This window comes from Lynx canadensis, chromosome F2 (assembly GCF_007474595.2).
Source record: "Lynx canadensis isolate LIC74 chromosome F2, mLynCan4.pri.v2, whole genome shotgun sequence".
NCBI classification, from domain to species: Eukaryota; Metazoa; Chordata; class Mammalia; order Carnivora; family Felidae; genus Lynx; species Lynx canadensis.
Genome location: NC_044320.2, coordinates 59,867,160 through 59,881,015, shown reverse-complemented (window position 1 = coordinate 59,881,015; position 13,856 = coordinate 59,867,160). Strand labels below are relative to the sequence as shown.

Here is a 13,856-nt window from a genome sequence, read left to right as displayed (position 1 = left end):
TCACCCTCTAAAGGATCATTATATTCGTTGCTTAGAGAATGATAGAATTTTCCAGATGAGGATACTGAGGCTAGCTAATGCCAGATTTAGCGCTAGAACCTAGTCTAGGATAAATTTTTATTTACATAGTCAATATAATATGCTTACTGTGCTTATTATATTGCTTATTATGAAAAAATATAGATTGCAGATAAGTTTTTTTCCATGCATTTTTACATAATCATACTGTGTATATGTGGTTCTATATTTTGTTAACTTCCCAACTGAACTCTGTAGCCAAAGTTCCAACAGGCATCATTTTTAGCATCTGTGTAGAAACACATTGACTAAATGTGATTTTGGTAATCTGTTGACAAATTATTTTCTAGAAAGATTCTTCTGTTTATGTTTTAAACCAGTAATGTATAAAGAAATATTTTGGGTTCTTATCAGTGTATTAGGTTTACCGATTTTTTTTTCTTTTTTCCATCATGCCATTTTGCCCTTAAATTCACCTTAAAGGAAGAAAAGAGAGCTGGTGGATGGGGAGGAAAGACAGCTAAAAACAGACAAAAAGGACATACAATAATGGTGGCCATACATTCTACAAGTGATAATTGTTTTTCAGTTTTACATCAGCCTCCATTTTTTTTTTTTTTAATGTTTATTTATTTTTGAGAGAAAGAGCATGAGCAGGGAGGGGCAGAGAGACAGGGAGACACAGAATCTGAGGCAGGCTCCAGGCTCTGAGCTGTCAGCACAGAGCCCCACGCAGGGCTCAAATTCACAAACCACAAGGTCATGATCTCAGCAGAAGTCAGACGCTTAACCAGCTGAGCCACCCAGGCATACTTATCAGCCTCTGTTTTTAAAGGGAACCTCTTAGATGATATGAATAGGTATCAAGTCTTATTTTTAAAGTCTTAGTATCATTCTAAAATCCCATTCAAGTAGTTTATATTCAACAAACGTCTGTATTACTAGAACTGGGAAATCTAAGTATAAATAACAATTCAACGTAATTCTACAGCATAGAATTTTCAGAATATGATCTCAGTTTAGCTATTTAGAAACCTTGAAGTAAACCAAATATTATTTTTATTTGCTTATAGTATCTGTTGGGGAAAAAAAAAACTAAGCCTAACAGAAGTTAAAATTCAAGTTGTCAGTATATTATTGAAGTAATCAGTCAAGGACGCCGTTTGACTGAGATGGCTCTAATACCTTGATAGCCTACGTAAGCAAACCAAACCTAAGCCAGAATTAATTCCTATAAATGTCTAAGAACAACCAGTCACAAACAGCCAACTAGATTTCCCCAAATAATGCAAATGCTTAAACTATAGCAAATGAAATAACTTCCTTGCTTTGCTTCTTCGTCTTCTCTGTGTTGCCGCTAGCTCCTTTCAATGGAGGACTCTTAAACCACTTTCAGTTTGGTGCTGCCCAATTTGAATAAATTTTTGCTCAAATAAATGAAACATTTCTAATATATCTCAATTTATCTTTGTAACAATATTAAAACACTATATTAAAAGAAAATTTTATACATATATCAGTAAAATGGAAAATTGCTATTTGCAGAATCAATTACACTAAACAGAAGCATTTTAAAAGTCTAAGTGGAAGAGGGGGGCCTGGGTGGCTCAGTCTGTTGAACGTGGGACTCTTGATTGCGGCTCAGGTTATGATCTTGCAGTTAGTGGGATCCAGTCCTCCCCACCCCACCTCAGGCTCTGTGCCCTGACAGCAGACCTGCTTGGGATTCTCTCCCTTCGTTTCTCTCTGTCCCTTCTCCAGTCATGTGCACGCATGTGTATGCACTCTCTCTAAATAAATAAACTTAAAAAAAAAAGTAAGTGGAAAATAACTTTAAGAAAATGAAGTTATTCATAAAGAAGCAGTGTAATTTTATCCTTTTGGATACCCAGGAAAAAAAAAAGTAAACAGGATCTGGAGTTCTCAAGAACTTTAGACTTTTAGTTTGATCTTCTTACATGCAAATAGCATCTGGAGTCAAAAACATTGTTCTGAAATAGTAAACAAAGGTGTGTCTACTAGTTGGATGCTCATCCTTCAAGACCCAGCTGACCAATTTTATGCGGTCTCTTTATATCCTCTGCTCCTTAGTCTTCACAATAGGTCTTCAATACCTCTTAAACAAGTAATGAAGAAACGTGTATATGGATGCGAAGGATTCCAGAAGAGGTATTTGACAAGTATCAGCATTATATGAATAAATTCCATTTATTTTCTCCCAATCCAATGGTTGGATTAAATTACCATTCATTTTTGTCCAAATCGCATTATTATTCTGTGGTAATAGGCCAGAATCATTTTCCGGAAAGAAGATAGTTTTGGGGGCCTAGAAAATGACGCCAACTAAGAATGAAAGACTTTAATCCTGGCTTCCAGGCGTTGTCCTCCGCTCATGGCTCTCCCTCTCCTCTGTCCTTCCACATTCTCCTAAAGAGCGCTAAAGTATGGGAAAGTAAAGCTGCGCCCAGGATGGTCGTCGGCAGATCCCTGCAACCAGACTCCGGTGGGCGGCGTTCAGAGCTCAGTCCGCAGGGAATGCGCGTGGCCAAGGTTGCGGGGAGGCCGCGAGTTCTGCGCACGCGCGTGAGGCCAAGCCTGCCCCCCCCCCCCCCCCTCCCGCCCCGATTTCTGGAGGCGGAGCGAACGCGGCTGGTCCCAGCTGCGGTCGGTTTAGGAGTTGGGCCTCGCGGTTCCCGTTGCCGCCGTTGCGCCGTCGGCCGCCAATTGTCACGCGCGGGATGCTGCTTCTGGCTTTGGGCAGCCCGTGGGCGGCCGGACTTCGGCTCGGCGGGAAGAGGACAGTGCCGTGGGCGGCTGCCGCGCTCCGAGGCCCTAGCGCAGCCTCCTCGCGTGTGGCCTCCTGCAGCGGCTCCCTGGGGCTGGTTGGCGGTGGAAGCGAAGGGCTGCGGGGAGCCCGGCCGTTCCTCGGGAGTCGGGTGCGAACGCAGGTCGGCAGTCTGAAGGCTTGCGGACCGAGAGAGGATGGGAGTGGAGGTGGGCGGTGAGGGTGGAGGTGGGGGAGTGAGGGTAGATCAGGCCTGGGGAGCCCCCGCCCCGGCGGCCTGGTGACCCTGGTGCGGAAGAAGCTCTCTGAGGGCAGCGCAGAAGTACCGGGCCTCGGCCTCGGGAACCGGCCCGGGATCCCGGGGTTTACAGCACCCACGAGTCTAGGAATATCCGTTGGAAAGTGGTCATTTTCTGGGCGGTTCTGAGTAATTTACAGGCGGTTGCAAACCCAGCTCGTGGGTGCCGACTCTTCTCTTTCTATCCTTGAGCGGAAGCTCGGAGGGGTTAATCTGCAGCATTACAGGCAGCATCTGGAGACTGAACTGAAAGAACTCAGATAACCGGACTTTAAGTTTGTTCTATTTTTTTTATTAGGTGAGCTTATTGTAAGGAATTATTTTGCTCTTTGGAAAAAGGGGTTGGGGGCGTTAATGCTCTCATTTTATCTGAATAAATTGTCTCCTAATCCTGCCCTGTAAAGTATCAAGATTAGTAAACAAGATTGAAACTTGGAAATGCCTAATATGGGAATTGGAATTTCATTAAATTTCAACATAAATGGATCAGGCATGCCTTTTACATTTTGAAGTGTGTGTTCTGTGAAATAAATTTTTAGACATTCGGGGAACTCTTCTGTGAACTGTGATACAGGATTTCAAGTGAAATATTAAGAGGAACAAGGGAAGCAAGGAGATGTAGAAGTATTAAAGACGGCCTGGACTTCAAACAAATTGAATTTGCAGTGTTTTATTTACGTTACATTGAGGATTTTGTTTTTTGAACACTAATACGCTTAAACTTTTGACATTTTCATTAGCCATAGAATGGAAGAGACTGTTCCACTGAAGTTTTTAGTTGTTCAAAGTCATGCTTTATCTAGAAGGCTTTGAGCTGGGGTGCAAACCTAGGTCTTCACTCTCCAACTCCGCAGGTTGTGACTGGAGTTCAGGAAAGAGATTTTGTTAGTTTGATTTCTTTAGCTCTGAGAATTCCTTAAATAACCGTATGTGACAAGTTCTCTTTTACTCTTCATTATAATTTACAAAATACACTTAAAGAAAATTAAAAGTTGGTCTAAATGCACTTCATTATGTACTCACATTATAATGGTCTCTGTTTCAATAGATACCTCTTTGTTGGGAAAGGTGTGTTCAGTGCTTACATACACAGCTTGAAAAATCAGAAGATGGAAGGCTGATTTATACTGGGAATCTGGCCCGCACAGTGTTTGGTGGGTAATCAAAAGTGAGGGTAATTTCCTTTGTAAAATGTACTTAGGATGTTACCTCTTATTTTAGAACCTCTTAATCACAAGATATGAGGAAAAATTAGGTTATATATTTTTTTCTTGTGTCCTCTTAATGCAAGATTCAGAGGTTGAGACCCTTGCATTTCTAGGAGGTTTAAAAAAGATTTTTGAAGACTGTTAATGGCTGTGTGATCTTACGGCTGGGTGCTAAAGCTTCCATCCTTTGGTCATCTCCCAAGGTGTTTAACAACAAAGTAAAACAGAACAAGAAGTGTGCGTTTATTTGTGTAATGTTTGAGTATGCAGAGAAAAAATGTGGAAGAATACCCCTTAAAGAGTAGTTATTTTGAGAGACTACACATTTACTTCATATATTTTTAAATTCGGCAGCTAAAATGAGCATATAATACTTTCATAATTAAAAAAATACATTACTTTTACAGGTTTTCAGTTCACCTTAGAATTTTCAAGAAACATGTTTAGTGGCTTTTGTAGGTGGTAGAGACTAATAGGGAAGAAAAACTGTATTAAATGACTACAAGTTTGAAGCTCTTTCCTTAGCTCTTAATTTGGTATTTAGTATGGAATAATTCATTAGGGAAGGTCAGAAGAACTTAGGTATGTGATTTGTTCAAGTTCCTGAGGTTGCATCTCATTTTAATAATCTTAAAAGAATAACCTGAAATATCCGAAGGATTACTTTATAGCCAGGTCAGCCACAAGATTTTAGCACCTTCATTTGCATTCCTGTTTTTGATTATGCTGGTGTCAACTGATCATCTAAAATTTACTCTGCAGGGGCACCTGGGTGGCTCAGTCGGTCAAGTGGCTGGTTCTTGGTTTTGGCTCAGGTTGTGATCTCGCGGTTGGTTGGTTTGAGCCCCTTGTGGGGCTCTGTGCTGACCATGCAGAGCCTGCTTGGGATTCTCTCTCTCCCTCTCTCTCTCTGCTCTTTCCTGCTCACTCTCTCTGTTTCTCAAAATAAATGAATTTCCAAAAAATTTTTTTTAATTTACTCTGGGAATCTGTAAGTTCTCAAGTGTGAGGCATCAAAATAGACTGTGTTTAGAGGACTGTGTAGATATTTAAAACTTTGACAATAAGGACTGAGTGTAATCACTATTGAGAAGAGTTCTGAAGTTACTGGAAAAATTAATTTTCAGTGGTTAGAAATTCCTCTAGGAGTCAGTACATAAGTAGGCCACTGAGCATTTGTCACATTTCTGACCTGAGATACCTGGATTTAAACTACCAGATATGTTAACAGTGATACCCATAATACCCTTTGTTCTGAGCAGACCCTTACTTCAAATGCAGGGAAGGCTTACTAATTTATTTATTTCCATTTGACTTCCTTCTTTAAAGATGAGAATATAAATGGTTATTTTTCATGTGGTTAGGATGTCATATTTGTGGAAGAGCATAGCCATCCATGGTATTCCAAGTTCTAGAATTGTAACCTCTATAAGAATTTAATGTTTGAGTTCTTTGAACATTATGGTGATAGAAAGTCACTGTATATACTTTATAGAGATTGCTGTTTTATTTCTTTACTTATTTTAAAGTTTATTTGTTTGTTTTGAGAGTGAGTGAGCTCAAGCCAGGGAGAGGCAGAGAGAGAGGGAGAGACAGAATCCCAAGCAGGCTCTACACTGTCAGGGCAGAGTCTGATGAGGGGCTGGAACTCATAAACCGTGAGATCATGACCTGAGCCAAAATCAAGAGTCGGATGCTTAACCAACTGAGCCACTAAGGCGCCCCTGATTACTATTTTTTTTATGTAGGAACTGAGAGAGAAATACTTTTTCTGTGTAAAACTGAATGAGAGACATTAAGATAGAGGTAACGTTCTTGGAGATTCTTTAAACTACCAAATGGATCCTACTTTAAAGACATTTGAAGAGTCTTTTAGTTGATTGTTCCTTTTAATTCCTCCACAAATAATTAACTGATGTCACAGTAGTCTCATTTTAGGTTGAGAAGAATTTGAACATGAAGAGGTGTGAAAGAAGGGCATCCCAGGCATGGAGTAGTATGAGCAAAGACATGAAGCTGGGAAAGCCCAGAATATATTGTTTGGAAAATGACAGTTACGTCAATCCAGGCAAAATAAAGTATATGGTACATTAGTTTCCTTGGACTCTTGTAATAAGTTTCCACAAACTTGGTGGCTTAAAGCAACAGAAATTTGTTCTCCCTGTTCTGAAAGCTAGAATTCTGAAATCGGTGTTGGGAAGGGCCATGTTTTCTTTGTGTCTCTGTCATGTTTTATCCTTACAAGGATATTCTCATTGGAGTCATGGCCCACCCTGTTCCTGGATGAACTCATCTCAATTTTTGATTGTCTACAAAGACCCTATTTCCAAATGAGGTCACATTTGGAGGTTCTGGGTACACATGAATTTTGAGGTACACTATTCGACCCACCATAGTGTGACAAAAGTCTTGGGGGGAAAAAAGGGTAGTTGGAAGGACTAAGGTGGCTTTTATAGAAGGCATCTTGGTCCGCATTGTATCCCTATTGTATTGTATTGTATTGTATTGTATTGTATTGTATTGTATTGTATTGTATGTGTACCAGTGTCATAGCAACTACCTGTGGGAGGAAGGAAGGAATTATTTTTAAATTACTGATGCAAGATAATTAAGCCTGTAACCAATAGCAATGTATGAGACTGTTAACAGTATGTTGTCAAACTTGGTTTTTGGCAGTTTTGGAGGAAAACAATATCTCACCGTGGTTTTAATTTCATGTTTCTTATGTTTGAGGTTTATTAACATTTCTTCTGTTTAAGGGCTGTGGTTATTTCTGTTTTAGTGAGCCATCTGCTTCTATTTCTTGCATGTTTGTGGACAGGGTTATTGATCTTCTCATATCCTAGTAACCTTTTATATGTTGGGGATATTAACACTCTGTGATATAAGTTGCAAATATTTTTCTCATTTGTCTCTACTTTGTTTATGTCCATGTACATTTTTAATCAGATTTACCTTTCTCCTTGATTGCTTTTGTGTTTTGAGTCATAATTAGAAAAGTTTTCCCATTCTCAGATTATGAAGGACTGCATGGATATTTTCTTCTTCTATCTCTATGATTTTATTTTTTATATTTAAATATCAGGATTATTTGGAATTTTCCTAGTGGATGGTATGAGGGATGGATTGAGTTTTTATCTTTTTTATATGGCTATCCAGTTGTCCTAGCACCATTTTTGCCCACATATTTGAGATGTATAGTATATAAATTTATAGTATATAAATTTCCGTATGCAGTTAGGTTTATTTCTAGATTTTCCATTTTGTTCAGCTGATCTGTTTTATTGTGCACCAGGACCACACCATTATAATTATAGACTTATGTTTAATATCTAACTTCTCCCACCCTTTTTTCTTACTTTGTTTTTCCAAGTTAAATTTATAACCAATTTGTCTAGGATCTCAACTTGTCGATCTTCTAGAAATTTACATTTTAAGTCACTTATTGTGGTAAAATATATGTAACATAAATTTACCATTTTAACCATTTTTATTTTTTAAATGTTTTTTTATTTTTATTTATTTCGAGAGAGAGAGCATGCACAAGTGGTGGGGTACAGAGAGAGAGAGGGAGAGAGAGTACTCCAAGCAGGCTCCACACCTCAGCACAGAGCCTGATGTGGGGCTTGATCTTACCAACCATGAGATCGTGACCTGACCAAAATCAAGAGTCAGTTGCTTAACCTACTGAGCCACCCAGGTGTCTCTTAACCATTTTTAACTATGCATTTCAGAAGTCATTGATTTTTAATGTTTTAATGTGACAGGTAAAAATATCTCACTGTTTTAACTTGAATGTCTTTCATTGGTAAAGAAGTTGAATATATTTCCCACGTGTTTCTTTCTTACTTTTTTTTTAAGTTTTTATTTTGAGAGAGACAGATACAGCATAAGTGGGGGAGGGGCAGAGAAAAAGGGAGGGAGAGAATCCCAAGCAGGCGTGGAGCCCGTTGCAGGGCTCTAACTCACTAGCTGTAGGATCATAACCTGAGCTGAAACCAAGAATCAGATGCTTAACCAACTGAGCCACCCAGGCGCCTTATTTCCCATGTGTTTCTTAACCACTGGTGTTTGTTTTGTTTTGTTTTCGATTTTGTTTGTTTGTTTGTTTGTTTTGGTAGTTTGTTTTAATCCTGGGCACTTAGCCTGATAATGTTAGCCTCATATATAAACATTTAATGTTAGATATGTGGAAGTGCTTATTAATAGAGTTTTATTTGATAATCTGCTGGCTGAATTAACTTTTATAGTATTCATAAGGATATTTGAGTAATATTGAATCTTTTCTTGGGGAACTGAGGTAGAGGGCCAGTTAACCCTAAAGCAGATTTCTTACCTGGAGAGGCAGTGCAGTGTATTGGTCAGTGGCCTGGGCACTAGAGTCAAATTGCCTGGGTTTGAATCCCAGTTCTGCCACTTGGTAGCTCTGTGATATAGAGCAAGTGCATTGTTTTTCTCATGTCTTAAATGGGAGTGATGATGATAATTATCCGTCTATTTCATAGTGCTTTTTCAAAGATTTCGTGAATAAAATATATAAAGTATGTAAAGACAGAACCTAGGAAATAATATTCACTATATGTGTGTGTTGATTTTATTGTTTTGGTGATGCTATAAGAAGGTGGAAGTATTAATTGAATAGGTTGATTGTTTTATAAAATTTATATATATTAATCTTTTCCCATTTTTTTTCCTATTTAGGTGTGAAATGTTTCTCTTATTCTACAAGTGTCATCAGCCTTGCATTTCTACCATACATTTTTGCACAAAATAATATTATATTTGGAAGTCTGCCTTTGCAAATATTATTTTACGGCATCATAGGAAGCTTTACGGTGATCACTCCAGCACTGCTTCACTTTGTTACAAAAGGCTATGTCATTCGGTTGTACCATGAAGCTACAACAGACACTTACAAAGCCATTACTTATAATGTTGTGCTTTCAGAAACGAGTACAGTGTTTCACCAAAATGACGTGAAGATTCCAGACAGCACACATGTGTTTACCACGTTTTACGCTAAAACAAAATCACTGTTAGTTAATCCAGTGCTCTTTCCAAACCCTGAAGATTATAACCATCTAATGGGTTATGACAAACCATTCACTTTTGAAATGGAAGAAGACAGTGAAAAGAAACAAGTCAAAGATGAGAAATGAGTCTGCTGTTTTCATGTTTGTGCTTAAATGTGATTTATGTTCCAATGTATAATAATTAAATTGCCTTTTGTTTTCTGTTAGTGACTGACTGTTAAAACCAATTTGAAGTTGTATCAAACAACTTTTAATTAATTTTCAGAGAATTATGTTTCTGTATAATAAAATAAGCTATGTTTGAAAAACAAAACGTAATATTCTACCATTTATGTTTTTAAAAAGTGAGAATACACGTTCATGCTGGCATAGGCATAAGTAATTTTATATAATAAGTGTGGCTGCCTCTAGCCTGGGGATCAGATGTCAGAAGCAAATAGGAGAGCTGTTTTTTGGGTTTTTCTAAGTGTATAGATACTAACTTTACCCACATTAAAATATCTATAATTTTAAAAATTAGAGTAATAATTTCAAAAATTATAGGAAGCAGTGTTAATCTCCCTTTGGTTCAAACCACGAGTTTTTGCCTATCTTCTCTGGCATAGTTGCCCATAATAAGAATCTCCTTGTCCAGTTGAGTATGATAGTTACAGGAGAAATGGTGATCTAAGTAGCGATGTCTTTGGTGGTCCCAGTTGTCCCTCTGTGCACTCTTCTCCTTTGATGTATCCTATCAGAGCAGGAAAAATCATAGGTACTAAATAGATGACAGGACCTTTTATAAAATGGCCATCTTTATGCTAACTTTATGAAGTCCTGGCATTTTAAGATTTTTAACCTCTAGTTGTAAAATCAAAGTTGGTCCTTGTGAAGGATTTTCAGCAAGGAGCAAAAGGCCTTAAATCATGCTAGCTAGCTATTTATTTATTTATTTATTTATTTTTAATTTTTTTTTTTTAACATTTATTCATTTTTGAGACAGAGACAGAGCATGAATGGGGGAAGGTCAGAGAGAGGGAAACAGAATCCGAAGCAGGCTCCAGGCTCTGAGCTGTCAGCACAGAGCCTGACGCAGGGCTCGAACTCACGGACTGTGAGATCGTGACCTGAGCCGAAGTCGGACGCCCAACCGACTGAGCCACCCAGGTGCCCCCATGCTATTTAGATCAGTAGGTAACTTATTAGGTGTCCAGTGTGTGCCAGGTACTGTGCTAGTTGTCAGTCAAGTCAAGAACAAAATACCCAGTCTGTGTGGAGCTGCCTCATGTCTCCTATCTGCCATGATGGTAAATATCATGGCTTATCTGTGTTTGAGGAAGGTTGATGGGGAAGGAGCAAGGAGCATCACTAGTTGACAGGTCTGAAGCTGCTAGGGGCTTGTAGGAGGGAGGGTAGGGTAGAAAAGTGCTCCCATTTCTGAGACCTAGAGCACCCTCTGCTAGGATCAGCCAGTTTATGATCCTAGTAGAGAGCAGGCTCTAGGTCTCAGGTGAACAACCTGGTGCCGTCTCCATCCTCGGGTTGGGCCTCTGCCTGCTCCTCTGTCCTATGTCACTTAGATCAATACCTGTTGCTATCTTGGCAGTTAATGTGATTTGTAGATTTCTATTAAAAATTATTCCATAATCAAATGCTCATCAAGTATCAGAAAGTAGAAGCAAGAAAAAAGAATCACTTAGTTCCACTCCTAGAAGAAAAAACAGTATTGTTAAACTATTTTCGTTTTCTTCCAAGTGTCACTTCGTTCATAACTTGTTTTGAGTACCTCATATCTCTTTCTTTAAATGTCCTGTATCCATATAACCATTTTGCCACCTGTGTAGTGGAGTGAAAAACCTATTTTTATTAGTATCATCATAATTCAGAAGACAACTTGGTTGTTTAGGGAAAAGAAGCCTAAAATACTGAGAAAGAGGACTTCTCAAGTGCGTGGTCTGGAGTGACACCAAGAAGTAGAAAAGGAACAGCATGTGTGGAATGTGATTCACCACTGAAATAAGTCAGCAGAAACAACTCAGACCAAGGTGAGGAGGAGAAATTTATATACATCTCTCTTATGCCACTTTACTAACTTCACCTCAGAGTAATCTTGGAAAGGTTGGGGAGGTGAGGAGTGTCCCACTACATATAGAAAGGGCATTGAGTCAGTTTTATTTGAATCTCAAAAGGCAGGATGATCCTGGCTTAACGTCTAGGTTACATCAGGTAATAAAACCCGTTGGTAATAAAATATTTTGTAATCCTTTTTTTCAATACCAATTTCATCATCCTGAAAGAATCCAGCTTTTGGAAGCAAAAGTAACAAAATGGCCATTAGGTCTGAATGATACAGTTTTTAAAACTGTATTTGATTTACTCAGAACAGTTTATACATTGTTGGCTTCCTTTTCATTGAGAACTTCATTCAAAAGTAGGAGTACAACTAATCAACATGGCTATCATCCGGATTCAACAATTACCAACCAATTTGTTGTCAGCGTTGTTTCATCTACACCCCAACCACTTACTACTTTGGAAGCCCTCTACTTATTTGGAAGCAAATCCCAGACATCATAACATTTATTTCTTAAATATTTAATTTTGTAACTCTACCAGATAAGGACTTAAAAAATTATAATACCATTATAATACCCAAACCTCTGCCCTCTCCCAGAGTTATCAAATATCCAGTCTGTTCAAATTTCCAATGCCTCCCCACATTTTGTTTGGATTAAGATCCAGGAAAAGTTCATACTTATTCATACCAATTTACGAAATGTCTTTTCAGACTCTTCTATAGGCCCCTTCATTTCTTTCACTTTGTTTTTTTCTCCCTTGTAAATTATCAGTTGAAGGAACAGAGTTGTTTGTTCTTTACATCTTTTCCTGGTCTATATTTTCTGATTGTATCCCTGAGGTGTAGTTTAACGTGTTTCTCTGTCCTCTGTATCTCCTGTAAATTGGTAGTAGGACTTGAAGCTTCATCATACGGAGATTTCTTTTTTTTTTAATTTTTTTTTAACGTTTACTTATTTTTGAGACAGAGAGAGACAGAGCATGAATGGGGGAGGGTCAGAGAGAGGGAGACACAGGACCTGAAACAGGCTCCAGGCTCTGAGCTGTCAGCACAGAGCCCGACGCGGGGCTCGAACTCACGGACCGCGAGATCTGACCTGAGCTGAAGTCGGCCGCTTAACCGACTGAGCCACCCAGGCGCCCCTCATCATACTGAGATTTCATTATTTTGGACAAAACCATTTCATAGGTAATGTTGCTTGTATTAGTTATCTATTGTTGCATAAGAAATAGCCCCTAAAAGTCAGAGGTTTCAAACATAGCACATTGTGCCTGTTGATCCAGTATCTGGGAGTGGCTTAGCTGAATGCTTCTGAGTCAGCTTCTCTCATGAGGTGGCAGTTATCAGCTGGCGCTGCTATCATCTGAAGGCTGAACTGGGGCTGGAAGAACTGCTTCCAAGATGGCTTGCTCACATGACTGACAAACCGGCACTGGCTTTTTGGCAAAAGGGCTCAGCTTCGCACCACGTGGTTCTCTCCTTAGGGCTACCTGCTCCCCCTAGAGCAAATGATCCAAAAGAGCAGGGTGGAAGCCACAATGATGTATATGATCTATCTTGGAAGTTGCACGGAGTAATTATGCAATATTACACAATCAGCCTTATTCACTGGTGGAGAGGACTACTACACAAGAGTTTGGGTACTAGGAAGTAAGGATCATTGGGAACCATCTTGGAGGCTGTCTACCAGTGTTCATCTATCAAGAAATACAGTCTTTCTGTCTCTCTCTTTGTGCAGTTAGTAACCGTTGATGTTCAGTGCCTAAGTTAAGTAATTCCTTAGGTGTTGCAAAATGGTTATATTCTATTGTTACTTTTTTATATATTAGCTGAATACTTCTAAAAGTAGAGAAAATAGTATGAGGAGGCAAGGGAAACTTGCCCCATCTACTGTCTGGTTGCCAGTAGCTGAGTTTCCATAGAGAAGTCAGGATAAATATTTGATTCTTTCCCTTTATTTACTGGTTTTTAAAAGAGCTGGCTTCCTAGCATCATCTGATGATTAGACTTTAAAAAAATATGAGCTCACATTTATATACAAATATGTATACTTCATTGCAGTTAACTATCTTAATGTTTACATAGTAGGCTGAATAATGGTCCCCCAAGATGTTCATGTCTGGAAACTGTGAATGTCATATTATATGGCAAAAGAATTTTATAGATCGATCTTGGGGAGATTATCCTGGATTATCCAGATGGTTCTAGTGTAATCACAGTGTTCTTATAAGAAGGAGTCAGGAGGTGAGAAGGTCAGAGGAGAAGATGATGTGATGATGGAAGCAGAGATGGGAATGCTGAACTTTGAAGATGGAGGAATACAGACGTTGGAGCTCTCTAAGATGAGAAAGGAAACAGATTCTTCTCCCAGAGTCTCCAGAAGGAACCAGCTTTGACTTTGGCCCAATGAAACTGATTCCAGACTTCTGCCCTCCAGAGCTGTAAGAGAACACATTTG

The 13,856-nt window shown here is 39.0% G+C and overlaps 1 protein-coding gene across 1 annotated transcript; it reads left to right on the top strand.

The window, feature by feature from the left end:
• The first annotated feature begins 2,673 nt into the window (after positions 1-2,673).
• On the top strand, positions 2,674-9,655 carry TMEM70 (transmembrane protein 70). The gene is made up of 3 exons (XM_030304552.1): positions 2,674-2,966; positions 4,150-4,255; positions 9,011-9,655. Exons 1-3 carry the CDS (start codon positions 2,757-2,759, stop codon positions 9,466-9,468), a joined length of 774 nt encoding a protein of 257 aa, XP_030160412.1. The 5' UTR covers positions 2,674-2,756; the 3' UTR covers positions 9,469-9,655.
• Positions 9,656-13,856: the final 4,201 nt, after the last annotated feature.

Coding starts and splice junctions, on each gene's coding strand:
- TMEM70 (XM_030304552.1), top strand. CDS start 2,757: ATGCTGCTTCTGGCTTTGGGCAGCCCGTGGGCGGCCGGACTTCGGCTC. Junction 2,967..4,149: donor GGAGTCGGGTGCGAACGCAG/GTCGGCAGTCTG, acceptor CTGTTTCAATAG/ATACCTCTTTGTTGGGAAAG. Junction 4,256..9,010: donor TCTGGCCCGCACAGTGTTTG/GTGGGTAATCAA, acceptor TTTCCTATTTAG/GTGTGAAATGTTTCTCTTAT.